The 17768-nt window shown below is 49.5% G+C and overlaps 1 protein-coding gene and 1 long non-coding RNA gene across 2 annotated transcripts in view; one reads left to right on the top strand and one right to left on the bottom strand.

Moving 5' to 3' along the window:
* LOC310712949 overlaps window positions 1–17768 on the bottom strand; it is a 2318697-nt gene that overhangs the window by 1052230 nt on the left and 1248699 nt on the right. The window lies entirely within an intron of this gene.
* Window positions 66–17612, top strand: PAF1 (PAF1 homolog, Paf1/RNA polymerase II complex component). Its single transcript, XM_083516234.1, has 14 exons — window positions 66–185; window positions 2084–2113; window positions 2201–2293; window positions 3333–3454; window positions 4506–4572; window positions 5654–5755; window positions 5990–6095; window positions 6793–6861; window positions 9409–9512; window positions 10255–10371; window positions 11366–11494; window positions 12199–12304; window positions 15333–15420; window positions 16768–17612. The coding sequence occupies exons 1-14, from the start codon at window positions 136–138 to the stop codon at window positions 17214–17216; spliced, it is 1632 nt and encodes a 543-aa protein (XP_083372360.1). The 5' UTR covers window positions 66–135; the 3' UTR covers window positions 17217–17612.

Below are 17768 nucleotides of genomic sequence, written 5' to 3'. Positions count from 1 at the left end.
CCCTCTTCCCGGAAGTGGCTTGACGTAGCAGCCCGAACTACATTTCCCAGCGGGCTTCGCGGCGGAAAGGAGGGGGTTGTTAAGCCCCGCCCCCCGTTGACTGGCGTCGCCTGTTGCTCCTGAGGGGAGTTCGCGATGGCGCCAACTATCCAGACTCAGGCGCAGCGGGAAGAGCCCGGGCACAGGTAGGGGTGACGTCACTGCCCTCTCCCGGACGCCTGGGTCCCCTGGGGGAGGGAAGTGGGGAGGGGTCTCCTGCTCCCTCTCCCCCCCCGCCCCCCAAGCAGTTCCCCCCAAAGGGTCCTCAGAGGGGGAGGGGCTGAGCCCGGACTCCTGGGTCCCTCTGCCAGGCGCCTTCTTCTTAAGTCCCTTTGAGTCGCTTCCGTTAAAAACTGAGAAATAAAGTGAGGAATAAAGCAGTAAACAGAAAGTAATAGTACTTATTGTTTTAACTCGTCTTAAAAACTGCTTTTAATGCTGTGTTTTGATGCTGAAAACCACCTTGCGACCTAGGGGTGAGAGACAGGTAAGGAACAATACCCCTCATAATATGGACAAGCTGGAAGGTGGGCAGAGGAGGGCGACCAAGACGATCAAGGGTCCGGAAACCAAGCCTGATGAGGAACGGTCGAAGGAGGTTTAGCTTCGAAAAGAGGAGGCTGAGGGGAGATATTATGGCCATCTTCAAATACTCGAAAAATTAGAATATTGTGGAAAAGTTCATTGATTTCATCAATGCCATAATCACCACAATTATAACAAATAAAGGCTTGGCGTATCTCACTTTGCATGTCACGAGTCTTATCTCATATATTAGTTTCACCTTTTAAGTTGAATTACTGAAATAAATGAACTTTTCCACAATATTCCAATTTTTCGAGTTTCACCTGTATCTTAAGGGCCGACACCTGGAAGGTGGTGCAAACTTGTTTTCTCCTCTGGGGGGGTGGGGGGGGTAGGGCCTGAAGCAATGAATTCAAAAGGAGATTCTGACTAAACCATTCCACCAAGTCTCATTTCTTAGGCTACGGCATCTCTGTGCTAAAGTATCATAGAATCCTAGAGTTGGAAGAGACCACAAGGGCCATCAATTCCAACCCCCTGCCAAGCAGGAAACACCATCAGAGCACTCCTGACATATGGTTGTCAAGCCTCTGTTAAAGACCTCCAAAGTAGGAGGCTCCACCACACTCCTTGGCAGCAAATTCCACTGTCAAACAGCTCTTACTGTCAGGAAGTTCTTCCTAATGTTTAGGTGGAATCTTCTTTCTTGTAGTTTGGATCCATTGCTCCGTGTCCGCTTCTCTGGAGCAGCAGAAAACAACCTTTCTCCCTCCTCTAGGTGACATCCTTTTATATATTTGAACATGGCTATCATATCACCCCTTAACCTCTTCTCCAGGCTAAACATGCCCAGCTCCCTTAGCCGTTCCTCATAAGGCATCATTTCCAGGCCTTTGACCATTTTGGTTGCCCTCCTCTGGACACGTTCCAGTTTGTCAGTGTCCTTCTTGAATTGTGGTGCCCAGAACTGGACACAGTACTCCAGGTGAGGTCTGACCAGAGCAGAATACAGTGGCACTATTACTTCCCTTGATCTAGATGCTATACTCCTATTGATGCAGCCCAGCATTGCATTGGCTTTTTTAGCTGCCGCGTCACACTGTTGGCTCATGTCAAGTTTGTGGTCAACCAAGACTCCTAGATCTTTTCACATGTACTGCTCTCAAGCCAGGTGTCCCCCATCTTGTATTTGTGCCTCTCATTTTTTTTGCCCAAGTGCAATACTTTACATTTCTCCCTGTTAAAGTTCATCTTGTTTGTTTTGGCCCAGTTCTCTAATCTGTCAAGGTCGTTTTGAAGTGTGATCCTGTCCTCTGGGGTGTTAGTCACCCCTCCCAGTTTGGTGTCATCTGCAAATTTGATCAGGATGCCCTTGAGTCCATTATCCAAGTCGTTGATAAAGATGTTGAATAAGACCGGGCCCAAGACAGAACCCTGTGGCACCCCACTAGTCACTCTTCTCCAGGATGAAGAGGAACCATTGATCAGTAACCCCATCTTTTTGTCTCTTTTTCCTCAGGCCCAACTCCCACCGGACGCTTCCTGAGAGGTAAGGATCACCCCCTTGCCATCCCTCACCTCTTGCTTGGAGCGTGGCAAGTGGTCTCACCTCCCTTTCTCTCCTTTCCCTCTGCAGGTCGGGGGTGGTGTGTCGCGTCAAGTATTGCAACAGTCTCCCCGATATCCCCTTCGACCCCAAGTTCATCACATACCCATTTGACCAGAACAGGTGAGCAAGGAAAGGCTCAGGTGTGAGGCTGTCATTTTCTGCACATTAGCACGTCCAAAGTGGATCCTCCAGGGTCTTAAACAGACCAGACTGACTTTTCTGCAGCGCATGGCGAGTTAATTCTGGTGTTATATCTGCAGGTTATCAGGCTGCAAAGCGTCGAATGGTTATGACCTCTTAAGCCTGCATGTAAAAATAGATCATAGAAGATGTGCAATGCTTATGTGAAAAGTTACACAGAGGAAACAAAAGTGAATGGGCAGTCATTAGTTGCTAATATAAATTTTTTATTTTATAAAATCTCTTTTAAGTAGGCGCTGTTTTATCTGCTCACATTTTTATATTGCCTTGTTTTATTCTTTTTCTGTTAGTTTACTGATAGCTGCTTTAGGCATCATTTATGGGAAGGCAAGATCCATTCAGCATTTTCGAATGGTGTCTCCAGTCAATTGGGCTGCAGATTTAAAGACTGATTATTTTTGTGGAAACCACATATTGCCGGTTCATATTCTCTCCTGTGCCAGAGAGAAAGGAGAATGCCCCCACTAATCTCTTTCAGCTTCTGCCTTCTGGAAGAAGGTACAGGGTTATAAAGACTAGGACTAGCCGCCTGAGAAACAGTTTCTATCCAAATGCGATTTTGGTTTTAAACGCAGTGTAAGGTAGTCTCTATGGGAGTATATTGTATTTAATTATGGGGTATCAGAGTTTTTAGGGGGTCAACCAGGCTGGGATAGCAGGCTTGTTGGTTTCTGAATGTCTGATGTAGATTTTTTCAGTTTCGTCGTTCTGTATGGGACAATGACAGTAAAGATTATCGTATTGTAAATTAGCGTTCAGAAGCACATTTTTGCAGATTAAAACTCATAATTAGAACTGCCCTTTAGCAGGAGAACAGTGCAGGCATTTTTTTATGACATACCCATGCAAAATTGGAAAATGCTTGTCCTTGTAAATTTTGAAATAATTTTCGTCCTCTGAAATTCGGCCTATGCTTTTTCTACTGCTTGACCTGCCTCTTGCTTCTGCCACCTTCCAGGTTTGTACAGTACAAAGCCACCTCTCTCGAGAAGCAGCACAAACATGACCTCCTGACTGAGCCCGACCTGGGGGTCACCATAGATCTAATCAATCCCGATACATACCGCATCGACCCCAACGGTGAGAGGAGTTGCGGGACCGGGAAATCTTAATAACCGTGTGGGACCTGGGTGGCACTGTAGTCTAAACCACACAGCCTCTTGGGGTTGCTGATCAGAAGGTCGGCGGTTCGAATCCCCGCGACGGGGTGAGCTCCCGTTGCTCGTTCCCTGCTCTTGCCAACCTAGCAGTTTGAAAGCTCACCAGTGCAAGTAGATAAATAGGTACCGCTCTGGCGGGAAGATAAACGGCATTTCCATGCGCTTTGGTTTCCGTAACAGTTGCGCCAGAAGCGGTTTAGTCATGCTGGCCACATGACCCGGAAAGCTGTCTGCGGACAAACGCCGGATCCCTCTGAAAGTGAGACGATCACCGCAACCCAATAGTCGCCTTTGACTGGACTTAACCATCCAGGGGTCCTTTGCCTTTTTAATAACCTGCACAGCAGTTGTGGGTTCCGATTGTGGAGATGTGACTGATACATTTTGGATTCCCATTGCGCAACCTGCTTGATGTCACACACAAATAGGTTGTGTATTAGGATGCCAATTTTTAAATGTGGTTGCCCATCCGTCTGTTTCGGGAGGCAATAGAGGAGTGAAGTCAAACCGAAGTTCAAGAGTTACCTACAGCACCTACTTTGGCTGCAGAGACCGATATGGGAGAGACATGTTTTCTTGCAGCTGGGGCTGACAAAGGCATCCAGTTGTGCTGCTGCAGATGTACCAAGGAGTTTTTTCTCTTTGCTTCTCCCAGCGGTCATTTCTCCTGTGGTCATTACATGAGCTGACTGTCTCTAGTCACTGCGGTTGTCTGCAAGGAATTCCCCACAAGGCCTGGGTTGATGTCCATGGCAAAAACCCCACTTTAATTGCCTACGATTGGTACATCTTAATGTGACTGTGTATCAGGCTGTCATGGATGTGCTGAAGACAATCAGAACTCCAGGAAGTCTGGCCAGAGACGGTTGCCAGGGATTTGGCTGAAAGAGCTAGACCAGGCTAGGTGTGTAAATAAGGGGTAACAGCCTTTGGTCTCTAACCACTGCTACACCTTCTTTGGCTTCTTGCAGTTCTTCTAGATCCCGCCGACGAGAAGTTGCTGGAGGAAGAGATCCAAGCGCCAACCAGTTCCAAGAGGTAATGGTTTTCACCTGGGCCGGGATTCTAAACCCCAAAGCACTCCTCCGACTGCAGACGCCTGCGAGAAAACCCTTTTCTGCTCTCCGTAGTGTCCCTTATCTCGCTTCCGATCGCTTGCCCATCAGCGGCTTTGTTTCAACACCCACTTCCCTCTTTCAAAAAAAAAAAGCATGATCTGCTTTTCTCCCCTGGGCAATTTGGCTCCAGGGACCACGCATTCACCCCATAAGACGCACAGACATTTCCCCTCACTTTTTAGGAAGAAAAAAGTGTGTCTTAGGGAGCGAAAAATACGGTATATGTTAGGTGGGGAAAATACTCTTAGAATCATAGAATTCTACAGTTGGAAGGGACCCCTGGGGGTCATCTAGCTCAACCCCCTGCAATGCAGGAATTCTGGCCGCAGGCATCCCTGGGTGGGCTTGAACCACCGACCTTCTGGTTAACAGCCAGTTGCACTGACCCGTTGCGCAGCAGGAGGGCTCTTCACTGCCAATAATAATAATAATAATTAAATTTTATTTATACCCCGCCCTCCCCGGCCAGAGCCAGGCTCAGGGCGGCTAACACCAGTAAAATCACAATTGATAACATAATGGGGGATTTTTTAAAAAAATACAGGTTAAAAATACAATTTAAAATGCAGTCTCACTTTAATAACAGCCCATAGATCAAAACCATAAGGGGAGGGAAACATAAGGGCCAGACTGAGTCCAAACCAAAGGCCAGGTGGAACAGCTCCATCTTGCAATATGTCAAGTCCCGCAGGGCCCTAGTCTCTTGGGACAGAGCATTCCACCAAGTCGGGGTCAGTACTGAAGAAGTCCTATGAAGTAGCTCAGTGATTGAAATGAAGCAACTTGTACGTTTCTGTTGCCAGTAGGAGTGGCCAAGGATAACCCAGCAGCTTTTCCTTCCTAGGTCTTTCTCACAGGTGTTGCAGACCATCTTGAGGGCTAGGAACATGGTTGTAGGAAATGGGAGGCTTGCAGTACACAGAAATGCCTCTGGAGGGAGACAAGACACCCACGTGGATTCTTCCTAAAAAAAATAAAAATCAATCTCTCTTTCTTTGCAGATCCCAGCAGCATGCGAAAGTGGTGCCATGGATGAGGAAGACTGAATACATCTCCACAGAGTTCAACCGCTACGGTGTCTCCAATGAGAAGCCGGAGGTTAAGTGAGTAGAAATTAAACGTGTTTTTTAAAAGCTGCTGTTTCAGCATAAAAAGAACCCAACAATACAGTGATGAACGTGGTGAATCTTTGAGTTTCTGGACCACGCCTTCAAAGCCTCCAGAAAGATCTGTTTCAGCCAGTTTCCCAAAGTTCCTCCAGAGGACCGCTGTGGTCTTCCTTTACCTGGGTAAACGACTCCTTTCTGATACATACTTCTTTCCTGGTTCTCAATCAGGATTGGTGTGTCTGTCAAGCAACAGTTCACAGAGGAAGAGATCTACAAGGACAGAGACAGCCAGATTGCGGCCATCGAGAAGACCTTTGAGGATGCTCAGAAGTCGGTGAGCTGTCCGGGGTGGTACCTTTTTTTGGGAAATGAAACCGCTGTCCTCTCACTGTTGCACTTTTGTAAACGGGATGGTGATGATGATTGATGGATTCACCCTGAGGTTACAGGGCAGGTTAAGCGTTAAAACACAATAGGTAAAGGTAAAGGGACACCTGACCATTAGGTCCAGTCGTGGCCGACTCTGGGGCTGCGGCACTCATCTCGCTTTATTGGCCAAGGGAGCTGGCATACAGCTTCCGGGTTATGTGGCCGGCATGACTAAGCCACTTCTGGCGAACCAGAACAGCGCACGGAAACGCTGTTTACCTTCCCACTGGAGCGGTACCTATTTATCTACTTGCACTTTTGACGTGCTTTCGAACTGCTAGGTTGGCAGGAGCAGGGACCGAGCAACGGGAGCTCACCCCGTCGTGGGGATTCGAACTGCCGACCTTCTGATCAGCAAGTCCTAGGCTCTGTGGTTTAACCCACAGCGCCACCCGTGTCCCTTTAATTAAAACACAATACTCAGAGCTTGAAGCTGTCCACCTGGCCAGGAAATGCAGAGGTGGGCGGCAGCATAAATCTATTTCCTGTCTCCCTTTGGGAGGACGATGCTTTTCGGGGATTTGGGGACGCAGTTCTAAGAAGCTTATTGGTGTCCTTGCCTCGGCTCACCCACATTTCTCACTCCCAAATTCTGCCTCCAGATCGCTCAGCACTACAGCAAACCTCGGGTCACGCCAGTGGAGGTCATGCCTGTCTTCCCTGACTTCAAGGTGAGATCGAAAGAAGGGACAGTTGGATTATTTTATTTTATTTTATTTTGATTATTATTATTCTTTATAATCACTCTTTCCTCCAGGGACATCGAATAAATTACAAAAAAATCAGTCAAAAATCTAACTATAACATACATCAAAATCATCCTCCTATTAGTTATGCATAACAGTATATTCTTTTGTCCCTATTCATTTATCCTAATTTTCCCCCCTCCCTTCCTCCCTCCCCTTTACCCCTCCCCCAAAAAACTTGTTCTCTCTTCAAATCTTTAACCATGTGCACAGATTATTCATTCTAATTTGGATGCTTGGGTTGGCTCCCCCCCCCCCCCCCGTGCTATCCAATTCCTATAACTTGCCCATTTATTCAAAATCTTTTGACCTTTGTTATTCCTTGTTTCTTCCCTCGTTACCTCTTCAAATACATCAGATTGTATATGTTCAAAAACATAGTCATTCCATTTTTCCATTGCCCATTTATCCTTTTCTTTCCATCCTGATGCAATAACAAGCATACCAGCTAAGATCATAATTTTATACCAATCTTGCTCTTTTCTTTCTATTTTGCTATTCCCCAGTATTCCTGAGATAAGCATTTCTCTATTGACTTCTGTCTTAACTTGAAATACATCGGAAATAACCTTTATAATCTTTTGCCAATATTCCTTTACACAAATACACTCCCACCACATATGTGCATATACCCCTAACTCTTGACCCCTAACTCTATGTATGGGGGCAGTTCGATCTAAGACGTTTGGGGCTTTGTATACAGCAGCCCTGCTCTCGCCACTAGGCCTCTCTCCACCTGCTCGGTTCCTATGGTTTTTCGACTGCGAAAATTCCTTTCCTGTTTATTTGCGAAGGGTCTGTAGGCAGGGAGAGCGAGATTAGAGAGGTGGTGGGCTCTTGGCAAAGATGGATGAACCACTGAGCAAAACAAGCACTTATTTACGGCATCAAAGGAAGGGGGGAAGCCACAGAAATTTTCCATGGCCGGATTTTTAACATTTACTGGTCACAAATTGCTCAGCTTGGCGTTCCTTTTCTCCGCTGAAGTACCGTATTTTTCGTCCCATAGGACGTCCCTAGTTTTTTTGGGGGGGAAATAAAGGAAATTTTTTTCCCTTTATTTCCCCCCCAAAAGCAGGTCGGGGAAACCGAACCAGGTCGAGGAACAGCGGGATGGCGGCGCTGCGCCTCCCTGCTGTCCCCCGAGCTTGTGGGGCTGGCCGATGTCTGCCCAGCGCGAGGGGCGCTCTGCATCAGGGCGCCCCGCCCGCTGGGCGGCAGGCTGCTATCCGCAGCGTGGGGAGCCTTGCGGGGAACTCCTGCAGGGCTCCCCACGCTGCGGATGTCTGCCCGGCACGAGGGGCGCTCTGCTTCAGGGCGCCCCTTGCGCTGGGCGGCAGGCTGCTATCCGCAGCCTAGACATCCCTGCGGGACCTCCCGCAGGGCTGCCTAGGCTACGGATGTGTTCCTGAAGCCTGGAGAGCGAGAGGGGTCGGTGCGCACCGACCCCTCTCGCTCTCCAAGCTTCAGCAAAAGCCTGCATTCGCCCCATAGGACGCACCCAGATTTCCCCTTCATTTTTGGAGGGGAAAAAGTGCGTCCTATAGGGCGAAAAATACGGTATATTAAAAACCCCAACAGAACAACAATGCAACAAGGCAGGCGGAATGCTTATCTCCTTTAAGTATAGAAGTAGATGGTTTTGAGGATCTGATCAAAGACTTGTGCAGTTGGAAAAAGTAGGAGAAAGCTTTTTGAATACAAATAAAGCAGAAGTACACATGTACCTTGGTTCTCGGACAGAATACGTCCCGGGAGTCTTGTTCGACTTCCGGAACTGTTCGAAAACCAAGACGAGGCTTCCTGCATCCTGCAGCCGATCAGAAGCCGTGCTGGACGTTCGGCTTCCAAAAATCATTTGAAAACTGGAGCACTCATTTCCGGTTTTCGATCATTCGGAAGCTGAAATGTATGAGTTCCAAGGCGTCCGGCAACCAAGGTACAACTGTATACAAAAACGAAACATTACTTTCCATGTTACTGTAGGTTTCGTCTCGTTTCGAAAAATAAAATTTTATCTCGTGGTTTATAATTGTGTATATTTTGGATCAGATATATATGGGGGCACCAAAATATTTTTAAGTGCTTAGAGCCTCTAAAGGTCTTAATCTGGGCCTCTTCCTAAGAGGAGAGTAAGACTCAAGGGGTGGAGTAGTAGTCGCAGAGCCTCTTCGCCCTGGTTCTCGCACCCACTCCCTGCTTTTGCACGCAGAAGCCCCTCGTTTCCTCTCCTCAGACTGCACAGTCAAGCCCGTTTGGGGCAAATCCTGGAGCATAGCTCTCATCTTTTCCCTTTTCTTGCGAGGAATCCTATTCAGAATAAGGGAATGTCCCTTAAAAATTGGGAAACGTTGACAGCTATGTCCTGGAGGGGTGGGGGTGAGGCCCTTCTAAGCAGGCCCTGCCAGCTGTGTGCCACTTCTGGAGGGTTCTTGCCGTGCCGTAAGCTGTTCTTCTTCCGCCCTCCGCCAGATGTGGATCAACCCCTGCGCCCAGGTCATCTTCGACTCCGACCCAGCGCCCAAGGACACCAGTGGGTCAGCCGCCCTCGAGATGATGTCCCAGGCCATGATTAGGTAAGGAAATGCAGCTCTCTTCGTGGGAGACGGGAATTCTTCCATGCCTCACTTGGAGAAGCTGTGCTGGGCAGGTGTCCTGCCACCAAACCATAGCTGTCAACCATCCCTTATTTGGCGGGAAAGTCCCTTATCCCAGCGCCGTGTCCCGCTGCTGTCCCTTATTGATGATGTCCCTTAAATTTCCCGGGTTTCAAAGGAAGCAGCTCCTCTCCCTCTCTCCCTGCCGGCCAGGGAGGAGGGAGGCTCCAGCTGTGTTGCTTGGCTGCGTTGCTCACTCAATAAGGAGTCTCAGAACGACTGGGGGGTGGAGCTTGCATGCCTTGTGCCCATCAAATTGGCCGCCTTGCCTGGGGACTCGCCTTTGCTCAGCGCTTCCCAGCGGAGAGGTGGCGGTGGTTTTCCTTGCTGCATCCCCTTTGCCGGGTTGCTGCGCTGTGGGAACCACCGCTTGAGGCTTCGTTTGGCTGCTGGCTGGGCTCTCTGCCTTTGGCTCGGAGGGGCTCAGAAGTTGAACATACCTGTGCCCCTTGGAAAATCCCTTATTTTGGCTGCTGATCCCTTATTTTCGAGGCTGCTGGTCCCTTATTTTCAAATCTGTAAGTTGACCGCTATGCACCAAACTCCAGTCTCTCCATGACAAACTGGTTTGCTACTGGATTCCATGCAAGAGATAACCTTCCTTCCTTCCTTCCTCTCTCTCGCTCTCTGTCTCTCTCTCCCCCCCCCCCCCAAATTCCAGGGGCATGATGGACGAAGAAGGGAACCAGTTTGTGGCCTACTTCCTCCCTGTGGACGACACGATGCGCAAACGCAAACGGGACCAAGACGAAGAGATGGACTACGCTCCCGAGGATGTGTACGTGTTCCAACCGGGAGGTCACGTGGGTTGTCTGGCTAAGAAAGCGAAACTTTACGGGGAGACCTTTTATTTAAAAAAATCCCCGCACTTGGAAAACTAACATGACAGGCGTGTTTCCTGCCCAAGCCATCTCGCTGACACACTACCTTTCTGCATACGGGGGCTTGTTTTCTCCTGCTCCAAAGGGCTGGGCTTGAACCCAGTGGCTTCAAGTTTAAGTAAGGTAAAGGGACTCCTGACTGTTAGGTCCAGTCGTGACCAACTCTGGGGTTGCGGCGCTCATCTCGCTTTACTGGCCAAGGGAGACGGCATACAGCTTCCGGGTCATGTGGCCAGCAGGACTAAGCCGCTTCTGGTGAACAAGAGCAGCGCACAGAAACGCCATTTACCTTCCCGCCGAAGCGGTACCTATTTATCTACTTGCACTTTGACGTGCTTTCGAACTGCTAGGTTGGCAGGAGCAGGGACCGAGAAACGGGAGCTCACCCCAGCTGATCCGATCAGCAGATAAGCCACTAAAAGCCGCTAATAGCGCTAATCCGCTAATCCGTCAATGGGCTTGCTTCGCAAGACGAAAAAACCGCTAGATGAAGAGAATCACAGAACAGATTCTTTTCGTCTTGCGAGGCACCACTGTAAATTTGTGCCGCCATCACTTTGACATCCAAGGATTGCTGCCTGAAGGAATCAAAGAACACTAAAAGCGATACGCCACCAACCTTGGGGAAGACCTTCTGACACCAAGGGCTGTTCAACAGAAGAACAGCTCTTCCTTGGCGGTTTTTAAACAGAGGCCATGCTTCGGGGATTCAGCTGTGATTCCTGCATTGGACCAGATGACAGTTCTGTGCTTATATTTTGAAGGAGCCTGGGTAGAACCGTTTGCCCTCTCAGCCGATGGGATTATTGGAGGGGGACAGGAGAACACCTCGGAATGAATATGGGGGTGCTGCAAAGCCCTCACCCTTTTCTTTCTATCCCTTTCCTCCAGGTATGAGTACAAGATCGCCCGGGAATACAACTGGAACGTCAAGAACAAAGCCAGCAAGGGCTACGAAGAAAACTACTTCTTCATCTTCCGGGAGGGCGACGGGGTCTATTACAACGAACTGGAGACCAGGTGAGGCGGAGGGAGAAAGTGAAGCCGGGTTTTTTTGGGGGGGAGTGTTCTGGTGGCCAGGGGGGCCTCCAGGTAAAAGGGTCTGGGGCAATTGGGGGCACGGTGTTGGTGGTGGTGTCAGGGCTGGCTGGATCCATCCAGCCTTTTTCCTTTCTCCACTGAGCACATGGTTAACCTGTGGAACTCCCTGCCACAGGAGACAGGGATGGCCACCAACGAAGACGGCTTTAAAAGAGGATTAGTCACTTTTATTTATGTATTTTTTGTCTGGTTTGCTCCCTTTGTATACTGCCTTTCACCTGAAGATGAAAGTTTGCGGTGTAAAAATGCAAAACAGAAGCACAAAATACATAACGAAAACAAAGACAAAAGCAAAACAAAAACAAATTATGAAGGAAGAGAAAGATATCAGTGGCTACTTGCCATGATAGCTGTAGTAATAATAATAATAATAATAAAAATTATTTATATCCCGCCCTCCCCAGCTGAAGCCGGGCTCAGAGTGGCTAACAACAATAAAAGTAACACAACAGTCTAAAATCAATTCGTTTTAAAATCAATTCAGAGTCAAATTAATGGCAACCATTGGGCTAGAGTTGTGTGAAGAATTACCAAAGGGAGGGGGTCAGGCTGTGCCCTGACCAAAGGTCAGGCGGAACAGCTCCATCTTACAGGCCTCCTTAACCTCTCCCTCCCCGTCGCAGAGTTCGTCTGAGCAAGCGGCGAGCCAAGGCCGGGGTGCAGTCGGGAACCAACGCCGTTCTGGTGGTGAAGCACCGAGATATGAACGAGAAGGAGCTGGAGGCGCAGGTAAGGCTGGCGTGGAGGAACCCAGCGGACCCAGGAATCCTGGCTCTTGAGCTTCAACCCCATATCTTTTTTCTTATTTTTTCAGTAAATTTTTCAACATATCATTTTCAACATATCATTTTCAACAATAATTGCACGTACTTTTACATATTTTTTTTACTTCAGTCGCATCTAAAAATTTTCCAATCTATTCATTTAATTTACATTTCTTATTTTCACTATTACATTTAAGTCTCATACCTAATATCTCTCTTCTTTCTCTTCTTTGTAACACTTCGTATATTTCCCCTTACAAAGCTTCTTGTAGTCCTGCTAGCGTAATTTGTTGGATTACAGTTGCTCTTCAAATAATTCGTATACTTCCAATCTTCTGCAAATCTCTGGTCCCGCAGGTTTTGAATCCTTCCTGTCATTTTATCCAATTCTGCTTAGCCCATTAATTTTGTCTGCCATTCTTTTTTTGTCAGAATTTCTTCTTGCTTCCATTTCTGGGCTAACAATACTCTTGTTGCATATAAAAACAATTTTACATCCTGTCTATTAATATCCTTACCTATAACGCCAAGTAGAAATGCTTCTGGATTTTTTAGAAATGTATATTCCAACATCTTTTTCAACTTGTTATATATCACTTCCCAAAAGTTTTTTACTTTCTTACATTCCCACCACGTATGATAAAATGTTCCTTCGAGTTTCTACCCCATCTCACTGCCCCGCTCTGGCCATTGGAGCTGGCCGGATGCTTAATGGAAGCGAGGATCGTTGATGGAATTAGAACCAATTCCTAGAGAGAGGAGAGGCAAACCACTGGCTATCGGCCACCACTTGTTGTTGTGTAGTCGTTTAGTTGTGTCTGCCTCTTCATGACCCCCTGGACCAGAGCACGCCAGGCCCTCCTGTCTTCCACTGCCTCCCGCAGTTTGGTCAAACTCATGCTGGTAGCTTCGAGAACACTGTCCCACCATCTCGCCCTCTGCCGTCCCCTTCTCCTTGTGCCCTCCATCTTTCCCACATCAGGGTCTTTTCCAGGCAGTCTTCTCTTCTCATGAGGTGGCCAAAGTATTGGAGCCTCAGCTTCAGGATCTGTCCTTCCAGTGAGCACTCAGGGTTGATTTCCTTCAGAATGGAGAGGTTTGATCTTCTTGCAGTCCATGGGACTCTCAAGAGTCTCCTCCAGCACCAGAATTCAGAAGCATCCATTCTTTGGCGATCAGCCTTCTTGATGGTCCAGCTCTCACTTCCATACATCAGTTACAGATCTGTGTATCTGAAGAAGTGTGCATGCACACGAAAGCTCATACCAAGAACTAACTTAGTTGGTCTTTAAGGTGCTACTGGAAGGAATTTTTTATTTTTCCATACATCACTACTGGGAAAACCATAGCTTTAACTATACATAGCTTTAACTATAGCTTTAAATATATTGGACCGGCACTAGGGATACGGAAATCTAGTTCGGTCCTTGGCACCTGGGGCCTGGTGCACCTCAATCTCTGAAGGCCAGGCCTTCTCTTCCGGTCGAAGTTCTCTGGAAAGGAGGACTTGGGGTGGGAGACGGATGACAAAAGTCTGCCCCCTGGGAAGGAAGCTGCCTCTGCTCACTGGTACCTTTGGGGTTCCTAAGTTCCAAGAGCACTTTTGGCCATGGCAGTTCTGTAGAGCCTCCATGTTCCAAAGCATTCTATAGCTTGGGGGGGGGGGGAGTCAGGAGAGAACAGGGCTTTTCCCACTGTGCTTGCTAGATAGGTTCTCAGGGGGATTCCATCAGCCGCTGTTGAGGGGGCAGAGTGCTCGACCCTTCGGCTGGTCTTGGCCGGGTTAAGCTAAGTAAGGGGTTGCCAAGGTTTAAATCGCCTGGGCCGGTTCACTCCAGTGGAGATCCCTCTGTGAGCCAGATTGCGCGTGCGCATGAGCAGGCGCGATTTCTGGCATCTGTGTCTGCGCAGATGCGATTTCTGGCGTCTTCGTCTGCACAGATGCAATTTCCGGTGTATGCGCAGACGCAATTTCTGCTGACACAAGTCCCTGCGCCATGTTGTGCCGGTTTGGCGCAGTGCGCAGGGACTCGCCGAGTGGGTGGCTTGGTTTGGGGGCGGCTCGTGGGCCAGTTAAACGACCCCCATGGGCCTTAGATTGCTGACCCCTGGGCTAAGTGAACCCAGAACCTGGGGAAGTGTCATAATAGTAATATAACAATAATTTATTATTTATACCCCGCTCATCTGGCTGGGTTTCCCCAGCCACTCTGGGCGGCTCCCAACAGAATATTAAAAATAGAATCAAACATTAAAAACTTCCTAAAGAGGGCTGCCTTCAGATGTCTTCTAAAAGTTTGGTACTTATTTTTCTCTTTGACATCAGGTGGGAGGGCGTTCCACAGACGGGCGCCACCACTGAGAAGGCCCTCTGCCTGGTTCCCTGTAACCTCACTTCTCGCAGGGAGGGAACCGCCAGAAGGCTCTCGGCGCTGGACCTCAGTGTCTGGGCAGAACGATGGGGGTGGAGACTGAGTGGATGACAAGGAGTGGTGGGAGGCACCGGCCGGGGAACCCCCAAGGGAGGTCCCAGAGGAGGAAGGCTCTGAACCCCAGGGGTTGACGGAGCGGTCAGAGGGAGATTGGAAGGGGATGCTGGATACAGACGGGACAACAGGGTTTAGTGAGCAGGAGGAACCTGTGACAGGGAGCAGCTCAGACTCTGAGGCTGAAGCAGAGGAAGGGGGTCAAAAATGCTGAATTATCCAGGGTATCTCCCTCTCCTGTTGCAACAAGTTCCTCTTTCCTCTGATCTCCAAGAACATGCAAGATAATGAGGGCAGAACAGAAGCCAGAGGTGTGCAGGTGCAACTTGAGACTGCTTGGGAAACATCTGGGAGAGGAGAAGACTTAGGTGGAAGGCCATGCCTCTTTGTTCTGACCTGCCTCTGACTCCAGCCCTGGCAGGAAGGCCAGTGGAGTTGCTGGAAGTCAGCGGGAGGCGATTTCTCCTTCCCCAAATGCCCCCTAACTCGCAGCTCTGTCCCCTGCAGGAAGCCCGCAAAGCCCAGCTGGAGAACCACGAGCCGGAAGAGGAGGAGGAGGAGGAGATGGACCTGGGCAAAGAGGCCCAAGGCTCAGGTAGGTGCCGGCTTGGCAAAATCTCTCCCTGGTGCCCTCCCTGCTCGCTGCTGAAGATGTGCATGTGTGTGGCCAAGTGGCCACATTGCGAAATTTGCAGCCTCTGCTTTAAAGAACGCCCCCTGCTTTTTGGCACCTGGTGGAACTATCCAAAGCAGCTCCATCGCTGTTGCCTCATTGGCTGGCTCAGCAGCATCTCTGTTTCTTAAAGGGGGAGGTCCTGCCTTCCATCGATACCCTCTTCATTTAAAGGGATGGGAACCGTATACAGTTATACCTTGAGTTACAGAACATCAGGTTGCAGGTTTTTCTGGGGGGTTACGGACTGCCAAAACCCAGAAGTACCGAAACAGGTTACTTCCGGGTTTTGGCGGTCGCACGTGTGCAGAAGCGCTAAATCTCACTTTGCGCATGTGCAGAAGCACTGAATTGCACTTTGCACATGTGCAGAAGCACCGAATCGCAACGTGCGCAGATGCGCTGCTGCAGGTTGCGGACGTGCATCCTGCACGGATCACGTTCGCAACCCGAGCATCTGCTGAATGTTGTGTTTACAGAAATATTGTGAAGAAGTGGACTCACTAGCAGGGTTTGAGTAAACACTTAACAATTAAGAAAACGAGCCTGAAAGTCAAGATGTAATAATGGGGAAATAATAAAGGACAAGGTGTAATATGGAAAAGTATGGTACAAAAGCAATAAGATTGTAACAATATCAAATTAAGAGATTATAAAATTAAGGTAGAATAAAACAGGCAGGAGAAGTAAATATTTAAGGAACCAGAAGAGGAAGTTGAGGGAAGTCATGGGTGAAGGGGATAGGGATTTATATATACTTTTTGTGATAAAAAGGATTGTGTTGAATATAAAACTGTACAACTTAATAAAAAACTATTAAAAAAATAATAAACGGATGTTCCTGGCCCGTCCTCCCGCTTTAGGGTCCCCAAATCTTGTTGGACTACAACTCCCATCATCCCTGAGCTCTGGCCTTGCTAGCTAGGGGTGATGGGAGTTGTAGTTCAACAACATCTGGGGACCCACAGGTTGAGAAAGGCTGAGCTAGAGCATTGGGCGAGGAGAGAGCAGGGTTCAAATCCTCCCTGTTGGCCGTGAAGCTTACCCTGTGGCCCCCACGGGGGGGGGGGGATAGCCACTGCTTCTCTCAGCCCTTACCCTACCTCAAAGGGTGGTTGATGTGGGATTAAATGAGGGGGAAGAGTCATGTACTGCCACCTTGAGCCCCTTCGAAAGAAACGCAATCGGTCCCCCTGAAAAGCCAAGCTGTCCCCCGTTTTTCCCCTGCCCTTCGTGTGCTCACCGCTCTCTCTTTCCCGCTCGCCCTAGACGAGGAGCCGGAGAAAGGCAGCGAGAGCGAGAAGGAGGCCAGCGAGGTGGAGGAGGGCGAGGAGGAGGAGGAAGGGCGCTCGGCCAGCGAGAGCGAGCGGGAGGCCAGCGAAGGCGAGGGGGCTCCGGCCGAGGAGAGCGAGGAGGACGAGCGGGCAGCCCGAGACAAGGAGGAGATCTTCGGCAGCGACGACGACGAGGAGGAGGACTCGGAGCAGGAGGGGGGCCAGCGCGACGAAGGCGAGAGCGGCAGCGAGGAGGAGGACGACGAGGAGGAGGACGAGGAAGGGGGCGGCCGGCGCCAGCAGCGCCGCGCCAGCAGCCAGAGCCCCCTCCACAGCGGCAGCGAGGACCGCTCCAACCACGAGGAGGAGGAGGAGGAGGAAGGGGAGGCCAGCGCCAGCGAGGCCCCGTCCGAGTCCAGCGAAGAGGGCAGCGACAGCGACTGAGCAGGCCCTTTCGGAAGTCGGCTACACCCCTCTCCTGCGGGGAGCACACCTGGGAACGGACGGTACTTACCTTGGCTGGCTGGCTGGCAGCTTTGTCCCAGTTAAGCCCAGAGGATTCTGGGAATTTTCTTTCCTCCCGGCGAACGAGGCGGATCGGAGGGCTGCCTCCCTGCCACCCGTTTCTGCCGATCTTCCGCCTCCGCCAGCGAACTCTTTGCTGCGAACCTTCTGCAGGAACGACTGGTGTTTGGGGTGCGGTGGGACACAGACTCAGTCGCATTTGGTTCCTCGGCTCCCCTTCTTGTGTTGTTCTCCGCGCTTTCCCGCTGTACATAATGCGCCACACGGCAGCTCTCTCTCTCACCCAGCCCAAAATAAAGTTTTTTGCTTCTCGAACCTCCACTCTCTGGTTAATCAAGGCCACTTGCAAGACTGTTGGGGCAAGTGCACTTATTTATTTCGGAAAATGTTTGCCTACCGTACTTTTGTAAAAATTCATCAAATCGGGGTACAGCAATAAAACCATCCTCTAAAGCAGGCATCCCCAAACTG

The sequence above is a fragment of the Podarcis liolepis genome (assembly GCF_965112155.1).
Source record: "Podarcis liolepis genome assembly, chromosome: 7".
NCBI classification, from domain to species: Eukaryota; Metazoa; Chordata; class Lepidosauria; order Squamata; family Lacertidae; genus Podarcis; species Podarcis liolepis.
Note: the sequence above shows the minus strand (reverse complement) of the source record. Positions and strands in the feature narration are given on the sequence as shown.